The sequence below is a fragment of the Thermobia domestica genome, chromosome 1, assembly GCF_964235325.1.
Source record: "Thermobia domestica chromosome 1, izTheDome1.hap1.1, whole genome shotgun sequence".
Lineage (NCBI taxonomy): Eukaryota > Metazoa > Arthropoda > Insecta > Zygentoma > Lepismatidae > Thermobia > Thermobia domestica.
In genome coordinates, this window is record NC_137454.1 from 322,145,405 (window position 1) to 322,172,448 (window position 27,044).

General features: G+C 36.2%; 1 protein-coding gene across 3 annotated transcripts in view; it reads left to right on the plus strand.

Annotated features, from left to right (window-relative positions):
- LOC145667935 (venom allergen 5-like) overlaps nt 1–27,044 on the plus strand; it is a 79,883-nt gene that overhangs the window by 45,709 nt on the left and 7,130 nt on the right. For 2 of the 3 annotated variants that reach the window (XM_081735360.1, XM_081735368.1), the window contains exons 3-5: nt 15,508–15,657; nt 18,327–18,408; nt 26,824–26,968. In XM_081735360.1, the coding sequence (XP_081591486.1) occupies nt 15,508–15,657; nt 18,327–18,408; nt 26,824–26,968 (377 nt within the window). The remainder of the gene's footprint in view (nt 1–15,507; nt 15,658–18,326; nt 18,409–26,823; nt 26,969–27,044) is intronic. The other variant, XM_081735364.1, reaches the window with a different exon arrangement.

Below are 27,044 nucleotides of genomic sequence, written 5' to 3' on the forward strand. Positions count from 1 at the left end.
TTAGCACTTTTGATATTTCGTGATCAAAGGTTTGGAGGCGTCCGTGCCTCATCTAACAATTTTTTCCAGCAAAATACGAAACACATATTCCCTCATTCTACGTCTATAATATCTGTGCACAATTTCGTTCACTTCGGTACACTTCTCTTTGCCTTTTGAATATCAACTTCCACAATATTTTCTGGGGGCTTTTGCCCCATAAAACCGTTTTTCCACAGAGATTTTTTTAAAAAAAACACGCAATCGTTTGTTTTATTAGTAGTATCTACCTGCCAAATATGATCAAAATCGGTGTTACCATTGGGAAGTGTTGCTTGTTAATATAGTTCAGACTGGCAGGAACCAGCAGTAAGATGAAGTCTATAGTAAAGGCTGAAATACTGCAAGTCAGCGCAATCCAGCCAAGAGTCGGGTTCAGCACAAGACCTAGTGCACTTTGCTAGATTGGTCTCACAACTATGGTCTTAATGTTTGTTTTGGCAAAGGATGTGCATTGCGGGCCATTAATGAGCTGCTTTTGTCATAGGTGTCCAAACTAGCGAGCACTTCGCTCGTGAGCTCGGCACTCGCGCTCAGCCGTGCTCCGGCTGAATAATTGAGCACGAGCCTGAGTGAGCCCGAGCCTCAATGAAACAAGTAAGCGCGAGTCCGACTGAGCTTGAGCCCAGTCGAAAGAAATGAATGCAAGACCGAATGAGCGCTAGCCGAGTTGTGAGAAGTGATCGCGAGCCTCAGTGAGCGCAAGCTCAGTTGAGAGAAGTGAGCGCGAGTCCGAGTGAACGCGACCCCGCTTAGGATTAGTGACAGAGAGCCCTTAAGAGAGAATTGAGTACTATCCCAGTTTCTGAAACTGATCGTGAGCCCAAGTGAGCGCGAGGTGAGAGAAATGATCCCGAGTGCGAGCCCAGTTGAGGGAAGTTAGTGTGAGCTTTAGTGAGTGCGAGCTCAGTTGAGAGGAAAGCGCGATCCCCATTGAGGTAAGTGATCCCGAGCCCGAGTGAGCGCGAGCCTAGTTGAAAGGAGTGAGCTTGAGCGCGACCGAGCTTAGTGTAAAATTTTCGTCTATGGTCCATGGCAAAATGTCTACGAGCTGTTTTCGCTGTTATGGTTTATGCTGTTAGGGATATTTTAATGCGCTTTTTTGTCCTTGCGCTGTTTTTGTCCATGCGCTCTTTTTGTCCTTATATCTATTTAACTAGGAAGAGTGCCGTCTATTATGCAACTTGAAACACAGTAAAGACATTTGGGTTGTCAGACTTAAGGGACTTCTTCTGTAATTGTTCCTGGCTCATCTTTCCTAAAGATCTCTATAAAAATTTTAAACAGTCTGTGGCAGTGGTTCTCAACCTAATTCATATCTTGACCCGTTCGTGTGAGTGCAAGCTCGAGTAACTACGAGCTCAGTCGGGAGAGGTGAGTGATCGCGAGCGCGAGTGATTGTGAGAACAGTTGAGGGAAGTGGTCGGAAGCTCGATCCCAATTGAGGTAAGTGATCGCGAGCCCGAGAGAGCGCGAGCTAAATTGAAAGAAGTGAGCTCAAGCGCGAGCGACCCTAGTGCAAAATGTTCATCTACTGTTTTTGTGCATGAGCTGTTTTCGCTCACGCGGTATTTGCATGCGCTGTTTTTGTCCTTGCCCGGGTTTTTGTTCATGCGCTGTTTCTGCCCACGCGGTATTTGCATGCACAGTTTTTGTCTTTGCGCGGTTTTTGTCCATGCGCTGTTATTGTGCGCGCGGTATTTACATGCGCTGTTTTGTCTCCGCGGTTTTTGTCCATGCGTTGTTTTTGTCCACGCTGTATTTATACACACGGTTTCGCTTATCGCTGTAATTGTTTGTGCGGTTTTGACCTAGAACCAACATACTAATCCGTCAAAACTAATGAAAGCAAGGCAGTAGATCATTTTGACATGGTTTAGTTGCTCACATTATTTGTTCATGGCGGACATATCCGTAATGTCAAACAATTGGCATATTTCCTTATGTCCACCATTTGTACACATTAAATTATGTTCAAATTTGAAGACATGCATTTTTGAGTCGTTTCGGGCTCTGTGTGTATATGACTTAAAAATGACCCCCGGGGAAGAAATATCTGTGGTTTTCAAAATACCAACAGAACTTACGTTAATTGCTCTAATTTCTTCATTTTTCTGAAATATAAATGATATTTTGTCTTCTACAAAACTGAATTTTCGATCATCCTTTATATGTTTTTTTCAAGCCAGAACCAAATATACTTCCTTCATTTTCTATACATCATAATAGATAGTAAATGCAAAAATTATCAGAAAAAACTTCAAATGAGGAATTTAGTACCTATTGGCGTAACAAGGACATTTTCCTAGGGGGGCCATATCGCCTTAGTTCTGAAAATTTGGAAGGATCTTTAGTAGAGCATGTTATAATGTTATATATATATATATATATATATATATATATATATATATATATATATATATATATATATATATATATATATATATATATATATATATACATATATGTCATTATAACATGGTCTACTAAAGATATATATGTATTTCCTACTGAGTCGCACTTACTTCGCACTCATTATCATCTTTTCAAGTTATTTAGTTCTCCTAACACATCACTGCCATGAAAAGTTCAGTGAAAATTTATTGCATCAGGTATTTGCTTAAAATGGTATATTTTCTATATTCTCTTGCTACTAAATAACTACCTAAAATCTATCCTAATTATGAAAACTTATAATTTTCTATTACTGTTTTACTCGTACAATTTTGAGCGAAAGTACATATTTCGTAAACGTTAACTATCATGTTTTCAGTTTACTCTTATATCTAATAGAAACCCAAATAAATATAAAAGAAGTGACATAATTTAAAATTATAAATTATTAACAATCAGTCACAGGCTAATGTTTATTCATTTTATAATTAATGTAAAATGTTAAAACTTTTCATTTTAAGTTTTACAATAAATTGTTGTCGTTTACTAGTTTTGAAGCTTAATTACACAAATCTTTGCGAACAAAGAAATACAATCATTTTCATACGCAAAACATTTTTAACTAAAAAAAAATTATAATGGTATGTAAAACTACCGAATCGGAAAAAATAATGTAGTTGCTAACTTCCTGTACAACTTAAATATTAAAAAGACTCCAATTAAATGAGAAGCAGGTCAACAATTCGAGAGGAGAAGACTTGTAGACGGGACTTGAGGGACTCGTTTTCCTATAAAAGATGTTTATTTTTCATTATCTTTTCAATGAAATATTTAATTACACACCTTACAATTTAAAATTTTCAGGAGGACCTATGATAAGTGGGAAGTCCATCCGATGAACAAGCAGAAACAACAAATATTTAATGAAACAAAGATTTAACCAGCATAATTGATTTATAATAATGTTGATTGCAATGTTTTAAGAAAGAGAAAGAAAGCAAATTAAATGGTATAAAAGGACTTTCGTTTTAAACCATTAAATCAGATTTTATAAGCAATATGCAGCATATATAAAGTCAACTCTTGTAATATTCCTGAATTGCATAGGAGCTTCTTAGAGTACTGTTGTAGTTGCATCGTTAATATCAAGTCAGAAAATATGGTTACAGCCAGAGGTACTCACCAAGAGGCCCACTGGATCCGGACCTTCAAAAATATTATTATTATTATTATTATTATTATTATTATTATTATTATTATTATTATTAGTAGTAGTAGTAGTAGTAGTAGTAGTAGTAGCAGTAGTAGTAGTAGTAGTAGTAGTAGTAGTAGTAACTTGACAGATATTTGTGCACTTTCTTAATAAAACTATACTTGCTTTAAGAGAGAAATTTATTAATGTGACTTAAAGATTTGATCTTCCTTTCTTATAAAAACAACCTAGTTCTTTAATTTTTTCCTATGATTATAGGTAAAGTAGAGGAAGTCGTGCGTTCCAGGGACATAATGCACCAGGAGACATGATACTTGAAGGAGATGAAGCTATCAAATAAATAAATAAAGAAATAAATAAACGCATATAGCGCAAGTCGAGAGGTCATTATAATGCGCACCATCAGATTGGTCCAGGGATTTTATTGCATCCAGGGATCAGACCATTTTAAATAAAATCAATGGGCGAACGCGTATACACTATTTAAATATGTCGAACGCAAGCATTACTAAAAATTTCTATGCGTAAATTGAGGTAAATTAATAACATTATTTTTGTCCAGTAGAAAAATTCTGGGGAGAGCCAACTTTGCTTCTGGAGGGAACCGGCCCCCTCTAGTTCCGCCTATGGAATTCAATTAATTTTATGATTACTGAGGAATTGTTACTTGATTACTGATATTTTTTCAGAACGGAAAATTTTCCGGAAAAATATAGTGGGAAATTTTGCGAAATGGAAAATTTTCTGTGGAAAATTTTTCACCTTACATCACTACTTGGAGGTATTGCAGAAAGAAGTGGTGGTATTTTTGTTATTGCTCCATTTACTAATTTAAGAAAGCCACTGGACGTTCAGGTAAATTGGAGAAACATAATAATTCTGACAAACATAAGAAAGCTTTAGATATGGAAAAATGTAGGGTTCAGGGAGAAAGCATCCAGTTCATATGCGAGTTATTCAACAAAGTGAATCTCAGACACAGCTGAATCGGGCATCGCTATCACTGTTAATTGAAACTGTATCTTATCTTGCAAAGGAAGAAATTCCCCACTCTACAAAATGTGAATCCTTGGTTTCCAGATTGATCAGAAAGCACAACAGCACTCTAGACAATTGAATTAACAGTAATAGTGACAAATCGACATACGTCAGTTAAGCAACAGCGAGTGAATTTTTGACTTGCATAGGAGAACTACTTGACAATGAAGAGTCACGTGTTGTCTCAATAGGTATTTTTCCTTAATGGCCGACGAAACAACAAACATTAACAATGTGAGTGAACTATCGTTAATGGTGCGCTATGTTAATGATTCAGGCGAAATAAAGAAGAGATTCTTAACTATAACACAGTTGAATGACATCTGCTGACTCAATAACAAATGCTATAGATGTAGAAATGAAAAAGAGAGATTTAAAATATGAAAATATGGTTTCATGTTCTTTTGATGGTGTTTCAAATTTTTCTGATTCGGTTTCTGGTGTACGGGCTAAGTTGTTGTAAAAGAAATGTTCAGAAATACCTTTTATACACTGTAGAGCTCATGTCTTATCACATGCTGTTACGAGTGCAAGGTGCAACTTCCCTACAGTAAAACGCACTCTTCACGTAGTTAAAGATATTTATAATATTTTTCATCGTTCTCCAAAGAGAGAGAAAATCCTACATGAAATTCAATCTGTGTTACAAGAAAAGGCACTTGAAAATCTTTGAGGTTACTGGCATTCGTTGGTTAAGTCATTATCGAACATTACATGCTGTTTTTATTTCCTATAAATCTGTGATGATTTCGTGTGAACAAATTCATAAACATGATGCTAATCTCGCAAGTTTAGCAGGAGGAATTCTACTGAGTATGATGAACTCAAGTTTCCAACTTGAGTAAAATTTTGGTTATCAACATTGCCTGTACTTGTTTCTGGAACTATGAGTCTTCTAGAGGCTGTAGCAGAGGAGTGCACACCGTGTAACAAAAACAGTAATATTCATCATATTCATCAGAAAGTGCAAATGTTACGTACTGCTGCAAACAGTGTAAGAAATAAATATATGCGAGGATGAACGAGAAGAGTGTACATTCAGAAGTGCAAAACGATTTGTTGATTCTGTTGTGCACCAATGAAAGATAGGTTTAATGACAAATCTTCTCAGTTAATAACATTGTTGGCATACTTTGAATCATTTCAATCATTCTGTGATTTAACTCAAGACAATACAAAAGCTCTTTGTAGGTATTTTGGTCTAGATGATGATGCTGTTTGCGCAGATATACAATCTTTCAAATATGTTGTTCGTAATAATGTAGATGATAGTGGTGTCAGCGTAGCATCATTTCTTCCGAAAGGGAACTTTGGGTATCCTAATTTGAAAAAAACTTTGTAAATGAATAATGTGCATCTCCGTGGCTACAGCTGGTGCAGAAAGATCCTTTAGCACAATGAACAGAATTATGACCCGACTAAAAAATAGAATGGGACAGGATACTCTTCACTGCTGTATGAAAATTGCTATTGAAGGCGACGAAGATCCTACTGAAGATTTCGTGAACAAAGTTATTGATGTGTATGTAGCGAAGAAGCCAAGGCGAATACGCTTGATTTAAAAGAATCAGAAGTGTGAGAAAGAATGAGAACTTTTTAATTAAAATATTTCTATGTATCTTTGTTTCAGGAAAATTAAAATATTTGAGTTATTTTAAATTCTCTTTTACCCTTCTACATTAATAACAAACAATAAATACTGCAAACACGAAATAATAACAAACATAACTGTAAACAGCAATTAAAGATTAGTCTAAAATACATTTTTATCAGTCTTTATAATTATGTGATGTTTCAGATAAAAGATTGTTTTTATTATAATCTTACATTGAATATTTATGCGCAATTAGTGTATTACGTAAGATGTGCATGTTGATGGAATTGTTAAATATGCTGCTTTCTTGCAAAAATACAGAAAAATACCTTCCCCCAAGAGTTCATATCCCCCCCCCCCGGGTAAAAATGTCTGAATTCAACACTGCTTGTTAACTTATCCATTGTCTTGCTAGAGAAAAAGTCACTTATCTTCCTTGTGCTTGTAGATGTAGAAGTACTCGAAGTCTTATGTTTGCTTGTTTTTTGGTGTTGGGAGTGTCCGAGTTTCCATCAGGTGCATTGAAAACTTTGCAGTCAACTTCATAATTCAACTTTGTTCCTTTCAGACATGGGTACTTCTCCTTCAAATTGGGAGGGGGGACGTGCACTTCAGTTTTCTATTTTTCACTTTTCGAATAAGATGATATTGATAGCAGAAATGGGACGGGACTAAAATACGGGATATTTGCCTGTCCCGACAATTTACGGGGACGCGGGACAATCAGGCCCAAAATCGGAACTGTCCCGTTTTCTGCGTCACGTATGGCAGGCTTAAACAACAAACCCCGCCCATGATTAAAACTGAAGTTTATCGCCAATATTATAGTCAAAATACAGTTAGATGTTCTATCTTATGGTGGGCAGCGGTGGCTCAGTGGAAGAGCGTTCACCTCTAGTGCTTGGGGTCCCGGGCTCGATTCGAGCCCCTACCAAGTGAACTTTGTGGTGCATAAACCCCGTGTACGTGGGTTTCCTCGGGGTTCTCCCGTTTCCTCCCACTTTCTTCATTCCACAATTTCATTCATTACTCATCATTACTCAGGACGTAAAACTGAAAGATTACATTTCTATCGTACGGTGGCAGTTGAAACTTCCTCTTTACAGTTCATGGTCTTTGAAACAGAGAACTTTGAAACTCTTTTATATTTTGTGCAAAGTAACCCCTGATGTGCAAACTATGATGACGGTACATATGAAACTTGACTTAAATGATTATGTTTCACGTCGACTTATTATGAAAGAGTTGATTGTATTTTTCCGGAAATAAGAAACTTTAAAGAACTTTGCTTCAAAGATATGGAAACGTATTTTCAGAAAATAAAGAACACACGTTAAACTGTACTTTTTTTTCTGACAGACGTATTGCTTGAGACCTAAAATGTGAATTTCGTAATCTCGGACTTCGTTAACAGCGGACTCACCCATTGTTGTGCTACAATTTTTGAAATCCATTGCTGTGATCAATTAGTAGACACGTTCCGTGGGGCGATGTGTTGTTTGTATCGTGGCGGACATAAATCATTGATGAGGTAATGGTGACTGCTTTGAATCAAATGCAGAGTACGAGAATTAAATCAGTCATATCTGTAGTTTCGTGTGGAGAAGAAACAAACTTGTGAACCAAAGGTTTAAAAACAACACAAGTTATTAATATAAACTTTGCCGAAGATTACTCACTTATATCATCATAATAGAAATACGAAAGACGTTCTGAAACGAAGAAATATAACATACAACTTTGCAAGCGGAGGCAAAGAAACCTAAAGTAACGAGACTAAAGACGAATCAATTACCGCGTAGTGATCGTGGTTGAGTGGTCAAGGCGCTGGACCAGTAATCTGGAGGTTTGTGGTTTGAATTCATGTCGGGCATTTTTTTACTTTACGATTTTTGATGGCGATTGATCGACAACGACACACATTTTATTATATTCAGATATTTGAATACTCGGATGTTTCAATACTTGAACTATTAAATCTTCAAGAATAATAATAGTAATAATAATAAACTAATAATAATAATTATTATCTCGTAGAAGATTAAAAGCTACGAGCTAATTATCGCTCAGGTCATATCAGAAACGTGACATTTGGCACCCACCGTGACCCATGATCGACAACCCACCGTGATCCACCACCCACCGTGACCCACTATGGCCCACCACCCACTATGACCCACTTCGACCCACCATCCACCATGAATCACTGACCCACTAAAACACATCGTCATCAACTCTGACATAATCCACTACCTCTTTACCGACTAAAGAGTTTACACTTGTAATACAATCAAGTTGTGAAATTCTAACTAATCTGAGTTTGAATTTCTACCGTCAATCGCTCAAGCACCGTTCTATTATAGTAACGATGGATCTGACCTTTACGATATAAAATAGTAAAGTGTTTGTCATGGGTTAAAATTACGATGAATTTCAATTAAATTATCATGGTCTAATTATTTCCTTGTTGGATTATCGATACTTTTCAGTGGAAAAACGGATGAAATTTTTGAAGTTCCAATTCAAGGTCAGTAGACCAACGTACAGAAGCTTATATTACAAATTTTATGTCTATTGTTGTCACAACTTTATGGGCTGATTGCCATGTGCTTTAAGCACTGCATGTAATAAACAAGCTTCAGCAATTATTACAGTAGAAAGCGCATGGTAAGCAGGGGCGGATCCAGGGGCGATCGCCCCTCAGAAGAGGAAACTTTCTTATTTTGTATATAAATAAAACCCAGAGTTCGGAGCTCTTAAAAGTAGCTCTAAGTAGCAGTATTACAACCAAACGCTCCCGCAGAAGTGCATCCTGGATCCGCCCCTGATGGTAAGCATATATGGATATATGATGCGAAGCACTGTATTGTTTGTGTCTCAACTAATATCGATTGCTTTCGATTATTTTTACAAACTAACCCATTATCGATTTTCCATATATAGAAAGTGCCGCCCCTACCCATAAAGGAGAAGTTTAAAAATGCTAAGAGACGTTCTGATCATTTTCAATAAAGAGATAATATACTGAATTTCAGCTCTGTAAGTTGAACGGCTTGTAAGATACTCTTTTTTTTTCGCAAAAATGCGGATCCCCACTATGCCTTAGGATATTATTATAATGAAAGCAATATGATAACATCCAAGTTTGAATTAAGGCCTAACTATATACCAAAATTCATTTCATTTGACTGCAATTTGGCCGTAATGTTTAGGCACACATAGTTACTTCATTTTTTATATAATAATTTATATATTACAGTGATTCAAAAATGTATTTTTTCCTGTAGTTAGCTCCTCTAAAAACCCATGGTCTTGAAAGCCAAGTAGAAGTAGAAGTCCTATTGCTATTATTACAATTACAAATATCAATATCCAAGAATGGCTAAGTTCTTTTTTCACCTAGAGATACTCATCTCAGGTAAGTAAACAGAAACAAATGAAAAAGGGAAATGGAGGCCTTGAAAGTAAAACGTAGACAAATTCACCAGTGTTCAGAAGCATATTTTTAAATCACGCTTTACCTTAATCATAGGATGTGGTTAGTTGCAGTTATTAGTTTCTCGCCACGTAGCATATATAAATAGAGCAGAAATCAATTAACTGTTACTGGCGATCTTCGTGGCCGTGCGTACTAGCGTAGTGCAGTTGCTTTTGGCGTGGGTTCAAACCTTGTCCAAGAATTTTTTTATTTTTATAAAAAAGTAATACTAAAAAAATGATTTACTTACGTTACGTGTGCAGTTTTGCTATACGATTCCACTGTATAAGAAGAAGAAGAAGAAGAAGTAGTAGTACTAGTAGGAGGAGGAGGAGGAGGAACGGATTAGTAGCCTCGCAGGGATCGTTTTGTTCCACATTGACTACCATGACATAAATTTAACCTCAACAGCTTCTTCAATTTTCTTCTTCAACCCCAACAAAGCGACAGTTTTATCCTATTACAACATAATACATACACCAGGTTTGGACTAGGCCCGCAACCAGCCACAGAGGTTAAGGGGGCCATGAGTATGTTAGGGGGAACAAGTGATTAAAAATTCTCTTACACATATCAAAATTGTGCTTCCTGTGTTGGTCTGGAGATACCACGAAAAGTTTAGGAGTCCAGGTACCCTAGCCCCCCTCTGGTTGCGGGTCTGGTTTGGACCATCGCAAACCGCAACCAATAAGAAACGTGTTTTCAGTTGCTATGGCTAGGGTCGAGTGTTAAAAGAAACATGCTGTTCAGAAGATGCTGTCTACAATGCAGTGAGCACAATGGGTCGGTGCTTTGTGGGTCGCAATGGATCATGGTGAGTGATGGATCGCAGTGGGTCAGGGTGGGTGGTGGGTCGCAGTGGGTCACATGCTGTTGACCCACGACCCACTGACACTCAGAAAACTCGACCCACTTGACCCGCTGACCCACCGACTCACTGACCCACTCCAACTCTGATTGGCACTTTTCAGATTATCCGTACATATTTTGGAAAAGTTTCAAACGTTATGTAGTTGTTTCGTTTTAGGTTAAGGTATTATGTGTCTGCTGTTTCACTTTTGAATGGAATCACGATACCCCATGTTTTTTCTACATAGGTTTTTCTACATACACACAGCTTGAAAATGAAATCTTTATGTTTAATGTCCAACGATTATGCCTGTTAGGTTGAGGAAGACTATGATTGAAGCAAGTGAATTATGATGGGCGAAATGGTGGAATGAGAAAGTGGGAGTGTCCCGAGAAAACCCTTGAACACGATGTTCTCCGTCTCAAGCTTACTTGCCTTGGGAACGAACCAGGCATCCCACCCATCAGATAGTTCAGTGGGTGGGGTCTCAATTTCGATTCCCGGTGGGAGAGCCTTTGAAATATTACATGTCCTCGATGTATCTGTGTTCAGTACAATGCCCACTAGGCGGGAGCTGGGTGGAACAGGGTGAACCATTAAATTAACAACACTTCAGTAATAATAATAATAATAATAATAATAATAATAATAATAATAATAATAATAATAATAATAATAATAATAATAATAGTAATATAAATAATGGTATTAAAATTTTAAACTTGCCCTATTATTTGGCAAAACTTACTTAAACGTAGGGATTTCGGAGAAGGGTTTCCGTACCTCCAAGACACACCTCTGCAACTACCCACATTTTAAACAAAAGCTTTCCACTAAAGTTTCATGTAGAAAGTACTCTACTGTATGTTTTAAGAAAAATAACTCTAATAAAAATAACTGAACATCACTCAACAATAATGCATATAATAAAGTAATTTTTAGGATATGCAGAGGTAAATATAAAAGATTTGCTACAAAAATACCTACACAGACAATTCAATGAGCTCTGAAATACAAAGTAACAAAAAGCATATAAGATTCAGTCTACAGAGCAATTGTTACTTAAGGGATGGACATACAATTTCGAGAATCGAGACAAGACGAGAAATGTTTACGATACTTTTCGTCTCGTCTCGATTCTCATCTCCAAATCGAGATCGATAATTTGAGTTCGCCTTGTCCCGTCTCGAATGTAAAATGTTAATTCTCATTTTTTGTTTGTTTTAGAAACGAGATGAAAAATTCCTCTTCTCGTGCACAACATTAAACAAAACAAAAATATTCTTGCCAGATGTCACTTTCTGCTTGTAATGATATGACCTGAGCGATAGTTAGCCCGTAGCTTTTAATCTTCTATGAGATAATAATTGTGATTATTAGTTTATTATTATTAGGCCTACTATTATTATTCATGAAGATTTGATAGTTCAAGTAAGGATTACATTAAACATTGAAGTTGAAACTTCCGATGCGTCAATGAATGCTTAGAAATGTCACGAGTAAGCCGTGCACACGAAGTTTTCAGCATTTTGAACAATTTTGTCGTAATGTATCAAAACTTGTGATAATAAGTTGCTTTTTGTCAATGTACTACATTTCACGTTTCAAGAATGTATTACAGAAAAAGTAAGTTAAAGAATACGTATAGTATTTGTAAACTGTTCACATTTTAACATAAATTCTGTAATGCCTAACTTAAATGCAGGAAACATAAACAAAACAGTAACGTATATCGTAAATCGTAGGCTTATGCCTAATTCTTAAGAAGAGTGACTCAAACTGATTTTACAATTCACAGATATGAGAAGTATAGCAGCATAAGTAGAGGTCTGCGCGGATGCGTTGTCCTTTTATTGCTCTTTTCAATAGCTATTTAAAGTGTTAAAAAATATTTTCGAAATCATGACTATTACAGAATATGTAAGTTGTATATATTTGCTACCTCATTATCTGCGGATGCGGATAGAGATGTTGCGGATGCGAATAGAGGTGCTGCGGATGCGGTACGGTTGCGGATCAGAGCCCTGCAAACCCAGGCCCGAAGACGGCCCGGCCCGGCCCGGATGGATCTGAATTCTGTGCCCGGCTCGAGCCGGGCACATTTCGGGCCGCCGGCCCGGCTCGGCCCGAACACTGTGAAAGACGGATCGGAAACTAATGTTGGCAGCCTGTGTTAATCGTAATGTGTTTGGGAAATTAACTCTTTATTCAGGAGTGTAAAGTACTGTACTTCTACTACTCTTATTATTACTACTACTGCTACTGCTATTATTATTTTTATTATTATTATTATTATTATTATTAATAATAATAATAATAATAATAATAATAATAATAATAATAATAATAATAATAATAATACAATTACAACTATTACTATTACTACTACTACTACTACTACTACTACTTCTACTACTACAACTGCTACGACTTCGCGTCAGAGTTGACATGTCTGGTGGTACATACTTTACAATCTAAGTACAGAAAAAATCGAAGAAATACTAGTTATTATGGCCAGTCTGCGTAGAATGCGAACAGATGCTTGACGAGGGGCAATGGTGGCTCAGTAGGTAAAGCATTCACATCTGGTGCTAGAGGTCGTCGGATCGATCCCTCCTCGTGTTATGTGAGCTTTGTGGTGGACAAACACCGTGAGCGTGGGAGTTTTTGGATTAGCCCGTTTTTGTCCACTGTCTTCATTCCACCAATTCATCCATCATCATCCTTACGTCTTGAGCCGTAATTGCCTAAAGAACATATGAGAAAGTCAAGTCCTTGACCTACTAATTAGAATTTGTACCGCTACCATTAGACCACGGAGGCCGAAACCATGAACTGGCGTGTTCATAAGATTAGCGCAATTTGTAGTAATGTTCAATTAGCACGGCAGATTCCAAATCATATTACATGTTCCTGTATTCTTTATAATTCGATGCTACAATAATAATAACAAAAAACAATGATCAAATAAATCACCCAGATCCCAGGATCGATGAAGTGTTCCTGGAACGGTTCGTAACAAGAAAATAACAGAGCTATATGACGGAATGCGAGGCAGTAAATCAAAACAAAATCCACACATATCATTGTTGAACGAAAAATAAGTCCCCTTAATGAAAAATGTATAGATATCAGCTATCAAAAATGCCTCTTAACATCACATAATAGAAGGGATAGTTGATATTAAGAAAATTAAAATATAAGGTTTCCTAAGAAACCAATAGTCCAAAATGAACATCCCTTTACTGTATGTATGTATCGAATAGTACGGAAACAGAGTCAACAGTCTCAGGCTTTAGAGCATTTCTCCGTTCCTGAGTACTAAAAGCTCTTTCAGTAGACGTACTAGAAGCAGGGATGACGAGATACTGACGCGCTAATTTACACAATTTTGGTAATGTTTGTTCTTGTTGCTTCCACCACTGCAGTATATCTAGTTCTCTTACACATGATGACATGTTGAGGTAGATGTCTACTTCATCATCAAATTCACCAGAGACTGAATGTCTATCTTCCCAATCCATTAGTTTATTCTTCTTGGTAGGTGGTTCCAAGTTATGCCAACTAGCATAAAGGAGACGATGATGATCAGAAATAAATGAAATAGTGGAATAAATAAAGTGGAAGGAGACAGGAGAACGCCTCGAACCCCCCACATGGTGTTTGTCCACCACAAAGTTCACTTGGCGAGAGCTCGGATCAAACCAGGGACCCCATACACCAGAGGTGAACGCTCAACCACCGTTCCAGGAACACTTAATCGACACTGGCGATTTGATGATTTATTTGATAATTATATTTTGTTATATTTGTAGCATCATACTATAAACAATACATGAACATGTAACACCATTCGATATTTGCCTTGCTAATTGAATATTACTACAAATTGCACTGATCTTATGAGCACGCCAGTTCATGGTTTTGGCCTCCGTGGTCCAATGGTAGCGTACCAAATTCTACTTACTAAGTCAAGTACTTGATTTTATCATACGTTCTTTAGGTAACTACGGCTCAGGCTGTATGGATGATGATGGGATGAATTGGTGGAAACAAAACAGTGGGAGGAAGCGGGACCACCCCAGAAACTCCCACGCACAGGGTGTTTGTCCACCACAAAGCTCACATAGCATAAGCAGGGATTGATCCGACAACCTCTAGCACCAGATGTGAGTGTTTTTTCTACTGAGCCACTGTTCTCCCTCGTAGATCAAGCATCGGTTCACATTCTACGCAGACCGGCCATAATAACTAGCATTTCTCCATTTTATTCTGTACTTAGAAGGTAAATTCGGTACCACCAGACATGTCAACTCTGACGCGAAGTCGTAGCACTCGTAGTAGTATTAGTAGTGGTCGTAGTAGTAATAGTAGAAGTAGTAATAGTAGTAGTAGAAGTAGTAATAGTAATCGTATTACCAGTACATCGCAGTCTTGAATAAAGAGTCAGTTTCCCAAACACATTACGATTAACATAGGCTGACAGTAAGACCGTACAAACACGGCAAAAATAGAGGTAGTGGAGGACATTTAAAAAAGAAACAAATTACCGAACTGTTTTTCCAGAGTATCCGGGCCGATTAGGGCCCGTTCCAGTTTGATATTACTTGAAACGGGTCTGGCCGGGCCGAACCGGGCGCGCCCGGCCCGTGCAGGGCTCTGTTGCGGATGCAATATTTTATATCCGCGCAGACCTCTAAGCATAAACATACTGTATTGAGGTCCGTTAAACAATGAGGAAACAATGTCAATGAAGAAGAGCAGAACGCTGTTCTTTTCCTGTCACAACTTGTATTTTGTACACGACAAGTAGAAGGATCGTAGCAGACGCCCGCTTCCAATGCTTGGTATGAATTGATAAAAAACTGTTGTCTAAAATACTCTTCCTACAACTTTTTCAGAAAGGCCGTACATGTCATGCAGTAAGTACTGATAAAATTGAGCCTTTTATAATCAACTTTATTTTGTTTCTTCATAACAAGTTACGAAACAAGGTAGCCATGGGTAACTCCACCATAAGTGACAAGACAGCCGCAGCTATGATGGAATTGGTATGTATCCACATCCTTTTTCGTACTCACAATACTGTAAAACTAATTTGTGTATGTATTAAATAATTTATGTAAGAATTAAGTACCATGTAACTGTATACACTAAGACAATGCGTTATCTAATGACATAGGAAGAAGGAGCCCGTAACTGATAAGTAGTGTCTACAGTATGGGTAATCACAGTAGTATGAAATATGCATTCAACGAATATTAAATACATTGTTAGTATATAGTAACTAAAGCAAAGAAATTTAATCACCTTGTGAGGAAATCATTCTACATTGTGTTCAATTTACATTGCAACCCGGAGTTGAGATGATTTAATTTTTGAACCGGAAGTGATATACATTTTAGTGCTTATACCAAAGTGAATCCGCGCTTTTTTCCAAGAGGTTATCAATTTCTACTAGTCAATCAAATGAGACCTCTCTAAGGGGGAAATAAGGAAATCTTTGTTTTTATAAATTAGGATTGTGAATTGGCAACACTGCTGGCGGTTTAGTGCCAAGAAAGGCGTGTTTTGAAACTGTACACACAATTTGCAAATTCCTTCTTTATTGTTTTAAGTAATTACATTATGTATACAATTTCAAAAACATACTTTTTTGGCACTAAAACACCAATAGTATTGTCAATTCACAGTCTTAATTTATAAAACAACGATTTCCGTAGTTTCTTCTTACAAAAGCCTCATCCGATTGGCTGTCGTGTTTCGCTGCCATAGATGAAGAGCTATTCTGCCTAAACAACTAAAAGTTAACGACAGAATGTCCACAATATGTGTTATGTACCATTTTGTGTGCTTTGTAAACAAATCATTTAAACCTTTTGTTATATCGGGCAAGACTGCGTGTATACTAATGAAATTCAAACATTATTTCCTATTGATAATTTTAAAAATATCTACATGGACATGGATTCAGTATGGTATAAGCATTACATGTGTATCATTTCCGGTTCAAAAGTTATACCATCTACAAGTCCGGGTTGCATTATAAGTTGAACACCCTGTTTAATGAATACTTTCCAGCACGTTATAATTGCGAACTCGTTTAACGAGCCAAACTTGAACTTACCTCCTGTAATATGTAGAAGTATCGCCTGATGAAGGATTTGTAAAAGTGTTTTGTACCATAAAATTTTAAAATTCTATCAGCGGTAACCTGTGTGCGTTACTACTACAATGGGAAACGGGTTTGGTTATATTTACTGGTTTTATGAAACCCAGAAACACTAAATCTAATATTATATATATATATATATATAATTTTAATAATATATTTCCAAAAATATTAACTTTATATATAGGGTGAACCATTTAAGTTGATACGTCCTAATAGCTTTCAAACTAATAAACAAAGAACACTAGAATTTTGTGCCATGAATATATCGGCAGCGGGCACTGTCTAACGTACTCAGTAATGCTATCAGGTTAACAGTATTGTCAATCCAATGTAAAGTTATATTTTTCAATTGGCACTATATCAGGATATTACATATTTCAAATTTACGTGTAAACAAAAACTTGCAATACTGCTCTAGTTATTCGGCGTTGTAAACTAAGGAAACTACAATATTACAGCCAGCGCCAAGTGAACTTTGTGGTGAACAAGCAGAGTCTGCGTGAGTTTTCTTAGGGTTTTCCCGTTTCTTCCTACTTCATTCATTCCACAATTGCACTCATTTTCATCATCACCGTTTCCTTTAGCTTAGCCAGCATAACCGTGGACGTAAAACTGAAAGATGATTTCATTTCATTTTTGCAACAATATCACAATCATCGAAATTTAGGTGGCCTCTACAGCAATAATAACGCAAGTGAGATGGACAGGGCAATGCATTCCCAAGGTATTTTAGATAAGTACCTTAACTAATTACATAGTTGGCTTTCAATGGATATGAAGATTATAATGCTGTATACGGCAATTTATTATCTCTAGCCGTCCTGAAAATATGGTAAACATCGGTAAACTTTGCATGCAATTCAGAGAAATTGTGATTACAGCTACCAAAATGTATTGTTGTAATGTTGTAGAACCAAAGTAAATTAAAAAAATCTTTTGAAAAGTTCATAGAAATACATCATCGTAAGCAATATATCAAATTGACGATATCATCATTGATAGTTTTATTAACTGTAGTTTTTAAAGAAAAATGCGTTTTAAAAATGAAATCATTGAGGTTTACGTTCCACAGTTATGCTGGCTAGACTAAAGGAGACGGTGATGATGAGAAATGAATGAAATGGTGGAATGAAGAAAGTGGGAGGAAACCCACACACACGGTGTTTGTCCACCACGAAGTTCACTTAGAGCGAACTGGGATCGAACTAGGGTCCCCATGCACCAGAGGTGAACGCTCTACCACTAACTTGTAAGCCACCTCGGTCTAAGTGTGTTTTAATGCACTAAGTGCAAGTTAATAACATTTTCTTATAAAAATAATGGAAGTATAAAGAACAATACCACAGTTTTTGTTTCCAATCCTTAAATACTAATTAAGGCAATATTTAGAATTAGGTGTTGCCTTAACATGTCTGTCATGAAACACCTTTTTATTATACGGCTGATAGCAAATTTGGAAAATCTTAAATTTAGCAACCCTAGAAACATTTACATTATTACTGTGTTTTGTACGTTATTACTGTATTTCTATACTTTTATCGACAGAAGTGGGATGTGCAGCTCCAAGTGTTTGCCCAAAGCTGGGTGAGCAATTGCTACGACTATGGAGATACATGCAGGAACACTAGTAAGTATAAACAACAACATTATTACAGTATAGTGCATTGAATAGGAAAAAAAAAACTTAAAATGTAAAAGATAGAGGCTGCCGTACTAAACTTTCTAGCACCAATTTCTTCGACTAAAGTTACGTTGCGGTTATTACTGACAAGTGAGACGTTTATTTATGGAGCACGAACAAAGTTATAAGGCAGTTGAGGAAAGTTTAGTCCGAAGAAAATTCACCCCAAAGTTGAAGCAATCCTTCTCGATTTTTTCGATATTTATACCATTTATTAGGATTATTCATGAAATATTTGTTTATGATAAACTTATTAGCAAAATTGCACAAGTCGTATTTGAGAAAATTATCTTTAAAAAAGAATCATCCCCACAAATAAACTAGCTCTTATGAATATTTTAATGACAAGCTATTTATGCATCTGTATAGGGTTATTAATGAAATATTTATTTGTGAAATATGAACAAATTCGCCTGCTTCCTTTTGAGAAAATAATCCGGGAAAAACACTCCCAAGACTGAAAGATTCCTTCTGTTTTTTTTAAATGCTATAGTGTCAGGTTATTAGTAAAACATTTATAAGTAGTATGTGTCTAAAGAGTATATAGAAAACATATATCTCATTGTTAGGAAAAGACAACAACATGTTAGTTAACACCGTTTCTTACACACAAATAAGCCTATATAACAATTTCTATTAGTAAAATTTAAGCTTTTAATTATTATTGAAAACGAATGGCACTTTTTAGCGCTACAAAATTACTTTTCTTTTCTCAGAAATTACATATTATAATTTACTCTCAAGCATATTCTCTAACAGAACAGAATGTACTAGGCATGGGCCATTTAGGTGTCCAAACAACTTTTTAGGTACCCGATATTTGGCACATATGATATTCATGTGCTAAGTATGTACTTCAGTTACCTACAGTTTTAGGTACTTCTTATACCTAATTGATATTTGCAACTATGTACCACAAATATAGCATTTATATACCCGGCTCAGTTTCGCACTCTAACAGTCATTTGTTTTTATGTCGTCACTTGGGATATATATCTGTCATGTTCTAGGTACGTCCTTTAGGTACATACTGTTTCAGATACTCTAACAGCACAAGATGTGCTAAGCTACATTTAGGTGTTCTAACTGTATCTCTCACATTTGATGCATTTGTTGCTTCTTTTTCTAAGCGATTGTGTACTAGAAGCAACAAACGCATCAACATTATTAGATGCCGACTGTCGCCGATCATTTGAAAGTGAATATGTAAGAACCATGAAATAAAGTAAATAGACACGTCATTTTGTTATAAAATTATATGGAGAGTAGATTTTATCTGATCCCAAACGGTTATCGTCGAATATACGCGGTCAAAGGAGCACTCTGATTAGCCAAATTCAAAAGACCTCAACTATTTATACATCTACAAGCGACAGTGTATTCATCGCCTCTGTGACGAAGTCGGTAGAGCACGTGGCTAGTTATCCAAAGGTTGGTGGTTCGCGCTCTACTGGGGTATATATATATATATATATATATATATATATATATATATATATATATATATATATATATATATATATATATATATATATATATATATATATATATATAATATATATAATGTTTTTTAGACTCACCAGGTGATTTAACATATTTTGGGGGAGTAAGTTTGTGGTTCATTGACACTTGCGGCATGGGAACATACCTAGAACATACTAGCCACGTTCCCCAGATACGTGTCAGGCATGTGCCTAGGGGTGGACATAGACTGTGAGTATCACTTGCCTCTGTGATTTCTCTCTCAGAGGTACATAAGGTACATACTGGACACATTTTCATGTACCTGAGGGAACATGATAGCCATATGCCTGCTATATGATTGTGCTGTTAGGGTTATCTTGTTCACCCGATGTGATCTATCGACTGTATATGCTGTATATTTGGACATTATTTTAGTTCAACAGAAATTAAGATTTCCGATTTTATGATAATTTTACACTATATCTCATTAAGCATACTGTGGTATTGTCTTGTTAGTATCAGAATGAGGAGATTAATGAGAGTTATTGTAATTCAGTATCAGATTCACTTCAATAAGTGGAATAATTTTCATGCAGCATCTATTTTTAGGTTTAGAAATTACGTAGTTTTCCTCCATTCTCTTGGAAATTATGCATGAGTTTTCCATTCATGTATATTAATTTGTTCAATTGAATAAAATATATTGACTGCTATATGTCGCGTCTTTGGACATTTCATTTTCGTTAAACTGTATTAATATTTTAGAATTGATTAAATATGGACAAAATAGCCTCAGTCATTTTTAAGAAAACTGTCTTGGAAATACCAACACCCATAAACTACGCCTTGTGGACAAACGAGTTACGCCATATTAATAGGTTCTTAAGGAAATATGAACCAAGTCACTTTCGCCGTCTTTGATAAAATCGTCTGGAAAAGCTCACCCCAAGAGTAACTACCACTTCTGGATTTTTCCCAGAAAAATAGATTATACCACAACATAGGGTTGTTGAAAATCGTTAGGCCCATTTTTTTTAAAAGGCATTTTTTTTTAAATCTACGTCCTTCAGTAACCTACCATTATTTTTGGAGGTAGGAAGAAAATATGTTAAATTATCCTGGAAAAATTTACAAAAAGCTTACGTTTCAAATTTGGTGCGGATGCGTTGAACAATATAGCCTCTAGACAAATGTACGTACATCGGGACGAACGAATGGACTGATAGGATATTCTAAAAACATTTTTTCGGTATGTAGGGGACATGAAACATGTAAATCTGTTAAAATCTCAAATTTGATTTTTCCACGATCGCCATACTGTCTTCTCTCCTGTCGATCCTCGAAAATTAACTCTTGCAAAAAAGAAAAAAAATCCAGAAGACGCCAAAAGCTTTAAGTTTAATGGAAAGAAAAGAAAAGAAAAGAAAATGTCCAACATCTGACCCTACTACTGACATTTTGTAATTACAAGGAGAAATTCTAGAAATAATTGATATTTCTAAAATATCAAGATGATTTTGTTTCCACAAAATTTGCAGGTTACAAAAATCTCTATTTCTGTTGATTTCTTTAAAAGTAAAAGGTAAGCTATTTTGTTTGTGTTTTATTCATCGTGATATAATTTTGGGTCTCTCTAACCTGTCTAACTGCATCATTTATTTAATGACAAATTAGTATTTAAAGTATCTTCTGAGAGATCGGTCAAAAGGAAGCGTACAAATGGACGATTACATTATTTTGTGAAAATAACAATCATATCCGGTTTTGACTGTGAAATTGAGCGTTATTTTACGGTCAAATTCACCTATATTTCGAGTTAAATTTAGATCAGGCTCACATTTTTCAAAACGAGTTAGCTGTTGATAAAACTCATGAGAAATGAGCGCGCTTATTTACAACCCTGATAGTAGGTTGGTGCAAATGAGGTGTCCACCTCCAAAGTCCATCATTTCCAAAAGAATAAATGAAACTACATTACCTAGTTAATTAAAACAGTCACCGTCTGCAGCCACACACTTTTGATATACGATCAGCCAACGATTGTATTCCATGGCGGAAAACGTCTGAAGTCTCCAATGTGAAGAAATCCTCGACCGCAGATAGCACAGCCCGATCTTCAGGGAAGTTCTTCTCCCCCAAGAAGTGATCGAGATGGTAGTTGGTATGAGAGACATCTGAAGAATATAGTAAAGGAGAAAGGGTAGAGAATCTCCAACTCATAGAGAATCTCCAACGTCTTTTGAGCCACTGCACTGTCGTGCAATATGAGGACACTATGTCTTTTGAACATTTTTGCTTGCTTGCGGTCAAAGTTGGAGTGAAATTAAATGGAGATCAGTGCTATAATGATCTGCATTGATGGTTTCGACTCGACGGAGAAAGGAAAGATGTATGAACTCTACCATAGATCATCAGACTAACAACACTATCTAGGAGTTTCAGAAACCATCTTGAACTTTGACCAAGATCCATGCAGTGTTTATGATTGTCAAAGAGATCTATTTTTCCATTTGAAATTACAATCCGATGTAGGACTTTATAAAGATTATTCCTTACATTCAGCGCACTGTACACCTTCAGATGTCGAGCCTTGTTGGCCGATACCAATTCATGCGGTACCTACGAGTTGAGCGTTTGCACATTACCAATTAATTGCACAGAAAAGTCAAACGACAATTGTATGATGTACAGTTGTATGATGTAATACCTAATTCGTCTATAAAGACACGAACACTTTTCCTATGGTCTGCTTGCACGGTGTTTGGAGTTCATCCAAGCATGGTATTAGTCGGTGCCTACAAGGGAGTGCAATGCAATGTTCATTGTTCAATGCAGTCACCGGAACGAAACTGAACAAACCAACAGTGAATCATGAGTTAATTTCCTATTTCTGGCTCGAATACACTGTTAGTTTTTTCTGGCTTGCTGTGCAGAATGTCTAGTTTGAAGTCGCAATTGTGCGTTCCCTATGGTACAATTTCAACAATCCTGTTTAAAAAAAATCACTGCCTCTTCATTTCTCTAGGTACCTTACTATCCATTTCATAAAGATAGGCCCCTGACTTCGCGGTGCTGCCCTGACGTCCAGTCAAAACTTATACTGCATTGTCGTACCTCGTTGGAATTGTTGGAATGTTGTCTTTTCAATACTTAAGACGTACAAATTTTCTTTGTAGTGGGTAGTGAGAAAAAAATAGAAATTAATGAAAAAGTGTGTATTTTTTCGTACTTTTTTGGTAAATCAATGTTTATAGGACTATATCTCGGAAATGAGATAACATGAAATAATTTCCTGTGCACGATATGTAGGTGCATCTATTACCTGTAAGTTCTGAAAATTTCATTACTCAACACGTAGTAATTTTCTTGTTATTCAGTAAAAAGTGAGACATCATTATCTCTGAATTGCTGCGGTGTATTAACAATCTGAAAAAACTTTTAGAAAGATCTTAAAATAGCTTTTTCAACCAAACTGTTTTGACTTGTTTTAAAAGATAAACAATCACAAATATGACATTATGATTATTTCTGCTTTGCACCCTTCGCTATCGAAGTTTATACGGAATGCTACGTTGCCACATTTTCCTGGCGCGTATAGACTCTCAGCCGGACGGGTATTTAAACTTGTCACGCACACTGTCTGGCACTTTTTAGAGATATTTTTAAAATGTAATGTCTCCACAGATTTTAAACCAATATCTTAGAAATTAACAGGATATACAGTAAATGTACCAAGTGTTCAAAATTAGAAAAGCAAACTCTTATCTTGTTTGGATTTGCATGTGATGGTCCTCGAAAATTTGTTGCTTTTTGTCAGTTTTTCACTTATTGCACGCAGTACAAAAATACACTTGCACAGAAACAAAAACACGCACAAAGTTTATTATATGATACAACCTTAGTTGATATGTAATATTGAGTTTACACTTCACAGAAAATCTGTTTTCAGATCTAAGAGCTCCAAGCTACATTAGAATCTGCCTTTGAATAGGAATGACGCGTTTTTTTTTGTTTTTTCGGCGCAGCTTCAGGTTTACTTGAAACAGAGTTACTATCTTGTTCACTCCCGGATACGCCACTGAGCACAGAATAATCAATGTTCTTACTATTAATTACTAACTCATAACCGTCTGAGTTGGAGTCATTCATCAGTTCTGCAATTTCATTATCGCTAAACATTTTGCCTCTTCTTTTTGTAATATCGCCGCTCGTGAAGGAATATCCATTTTTTTTTTCAATCAAAAAGCACAAGATATACTCACAAAAATATAAATGCCCATTCGTCCGTTTCATTGCAATGAACCCATATGATGTGAGTGTGTGGGGAAGTTTTTGACACCTACGAACCGAAGGGAAGTGTTGAAGATTTAATCAGTGCGACGTGATTAGACGCAAATACAGCCCTCGTCAGCTACTCATTGCATTGTTTACTTTCGTTGAAAGAAAACAAAGGACTCATTCTGTGTTACATTCGGCAGGGGAATTGATCTCAAAACTTGGGTGAACACATGATTGCCAAGGTTACAGTAGGGCTATATTTCTTTTTAACCTTTAACATGTTCGTAAGCTGTAGAGTGTGTATACTGATAAAACTTGAGGTAGAAATGGAGCCATTGTTTATAAATATTAGAGAAGATAGCAGGAGCAGCGATGAGTCAACAAAGCCATGACGAAAGTGAATGAAGTAAGTAGATTAAGAGATGAGTTTTTGGATGTGTTTCTTCAACGTTTTATTTCGATTAGATTGACATGTGTACACTCATGTCCAAAATTATTGTCGCATATCTATAACTGTCTTCTTGTAAGAATATAATTTGATAATGATTTTGCAGGGTACTTTTAATACTGATACTATATGTAGAGTCGGGAAATGTATATTTGTAATAAATTTCATAGGAAAAGAATACGAAAATTAGCATGAGTAAAACAAAATGTTCCTAAATGGATAAGAAAATTTTAGTTTCGTTTTATTGTTCTTATTTACTGCTCTTTTTACATGAAATTTGCCACATACATGTCTTTGCCGATTATACACATACTAACATTATAAGAAATACCAGACGAATTCGTTATCAAATTATATTCCTACAATAACATATTTATAGACATGCGACAATAATTTTGGACATAAGTGTGCATGCATTAATATTTTTATGATGTTGTGAAAGGTTATAATAAATACTTTTCCTATTACATTCTTATGAAGTAGGCTTCGCGCTACAAGCTTCCTGAACGCGACAACAGTGCACGACAGCATTGCCGCACTTCCATTTACTGTATGCTGTTTCTTCATATAAGCGCGGGGAATTTAAAGATTGGGTTGCAACATGGCTCACCGCTTAACGCAGAAAATTTCATTCTTACCAACCAAATATAATGCCATCTCGTCTGAAATAAAATGGGAACTGTAACACATTCATTTATTGCTGTCAGTAGGGATACCATGTTGCACAACTTGGAACTATTTGCGTTTACTACCGAGAGTAGCAACACCATGTGACGCAACTCGAAAGTTTTTTGCTTGCACAGAAGTCGACGGCAACATTCTCAGTGCCAAAATGGATTCTTTAGAGATCAGTGGTAAAGAACTTTTATGGAAACCATAGTGTGATAAGAATCTGTATGGAAACTTCTGGAATCATGTAGGCTTATAGCTCGGCAGGTGGAAATCAAATCTCAAGAATGTTACTGAAAACTTAAATTTCAAGTAGTGTCACCGCTAGGACTATACATATTACTGCTAGAAACATGTTTAACTGTTAGGAATATGATATTGAAATATTTCTTACATGCATAAAAAATTATATTCAACGATTTTATTTTGTTCACTTTGATATCACATATCGACTGATATATTAAGGTTTTTGTTGGGAAAATATTATAATTATGCAAGAATCAAGTTTAAACATTAATGTTTATTTTGAGTTATATCTCATTAAACATACTATGTACTGTCGTCTGGAAAGTGTTGTAATAAAAGCGTGATGAAGATAAGTTTTATCTTAATAGGCGAAGTGGTTTTCATACAGGGCGAACTTTAGGTTTACGAAAATATTCGTTACTCTCCATTTTCTCTGAAATTACGCATGGAAATTTATAGTCACCCAACTCATTTTGTTCAGCACAGTAAGATTTGTCGAATTACATATGTCTCATCTTTAGACATATTTTAGTTAAACCAGTGTCGTGCTATGGGATGGGTGAGCGGGGCGACGGCCCCGGGCGATGAAGTAAGAGGGTGTAAAATTCGGGAGGGAAAAAGAAAAGATATATAAAATGGAAGGAAAAGTAATAAATAGTGCTCAAAAACAAGGGAAAACAGGGTTGATTTTTGATTTTTTTTAACGCTTCGCGTCAACTATGGTGGCGCTTCGTGGCTAGTCGGTCGATCTCACTCGTATGTACGGGGGCGTCGTCGTATACTCTCTCCCCGGGCGCTGATTTTCCATGATACGGCACTGGATTAAACCAAGGATGTTATAAAATAGAGGATCTGCCCATACAACAAAATCGTGAAGCCATACGTCACAGCTTCGCCACACCTACTCTGCCCACTCCGCGCCACTAAGATCGCAATGTTTCGAGCCAACAATCATGGCGGAACCGAGAGTAGGCAATCAGACGTACAGGCTCAGACGATGCTCGGTTGTTTTTTGGCTTCACTGAGTTCATATGATGAAGATACGTAAAGGCAGATCCTCTATTTTATAACATTCTTGGATTAAACACTAACAATACTCGTATTGTAAAACTTCAGTGATTGGGCTTTCGGTAAACATAACACATATTGAAAATAAATATGGTTGGCTTATGAATACAATTCTTTAACTGTAGTTCATTTCCTATCAGCTGTTAATAAAAGTTACTGAAGCATTTTATAATACTTCATTATTTCAGGAAATTTAAATGTCAGTCAAATCTCAAGAAAACTTTTCTCCGCTAAAGGTACGCAACAACCAGCGCCACACTCTTGGCATACTTTCATGGAGAGCATAGAAGAACAATTATCCACTTACGACAGTCAGTCTTCAGAGGAGCCAAAGTAAGTAAATTACTCAGATTTTTTAAAGTATTACATAGCATTTATAATAATCATTAACCTTTAAACGCCCATTGAT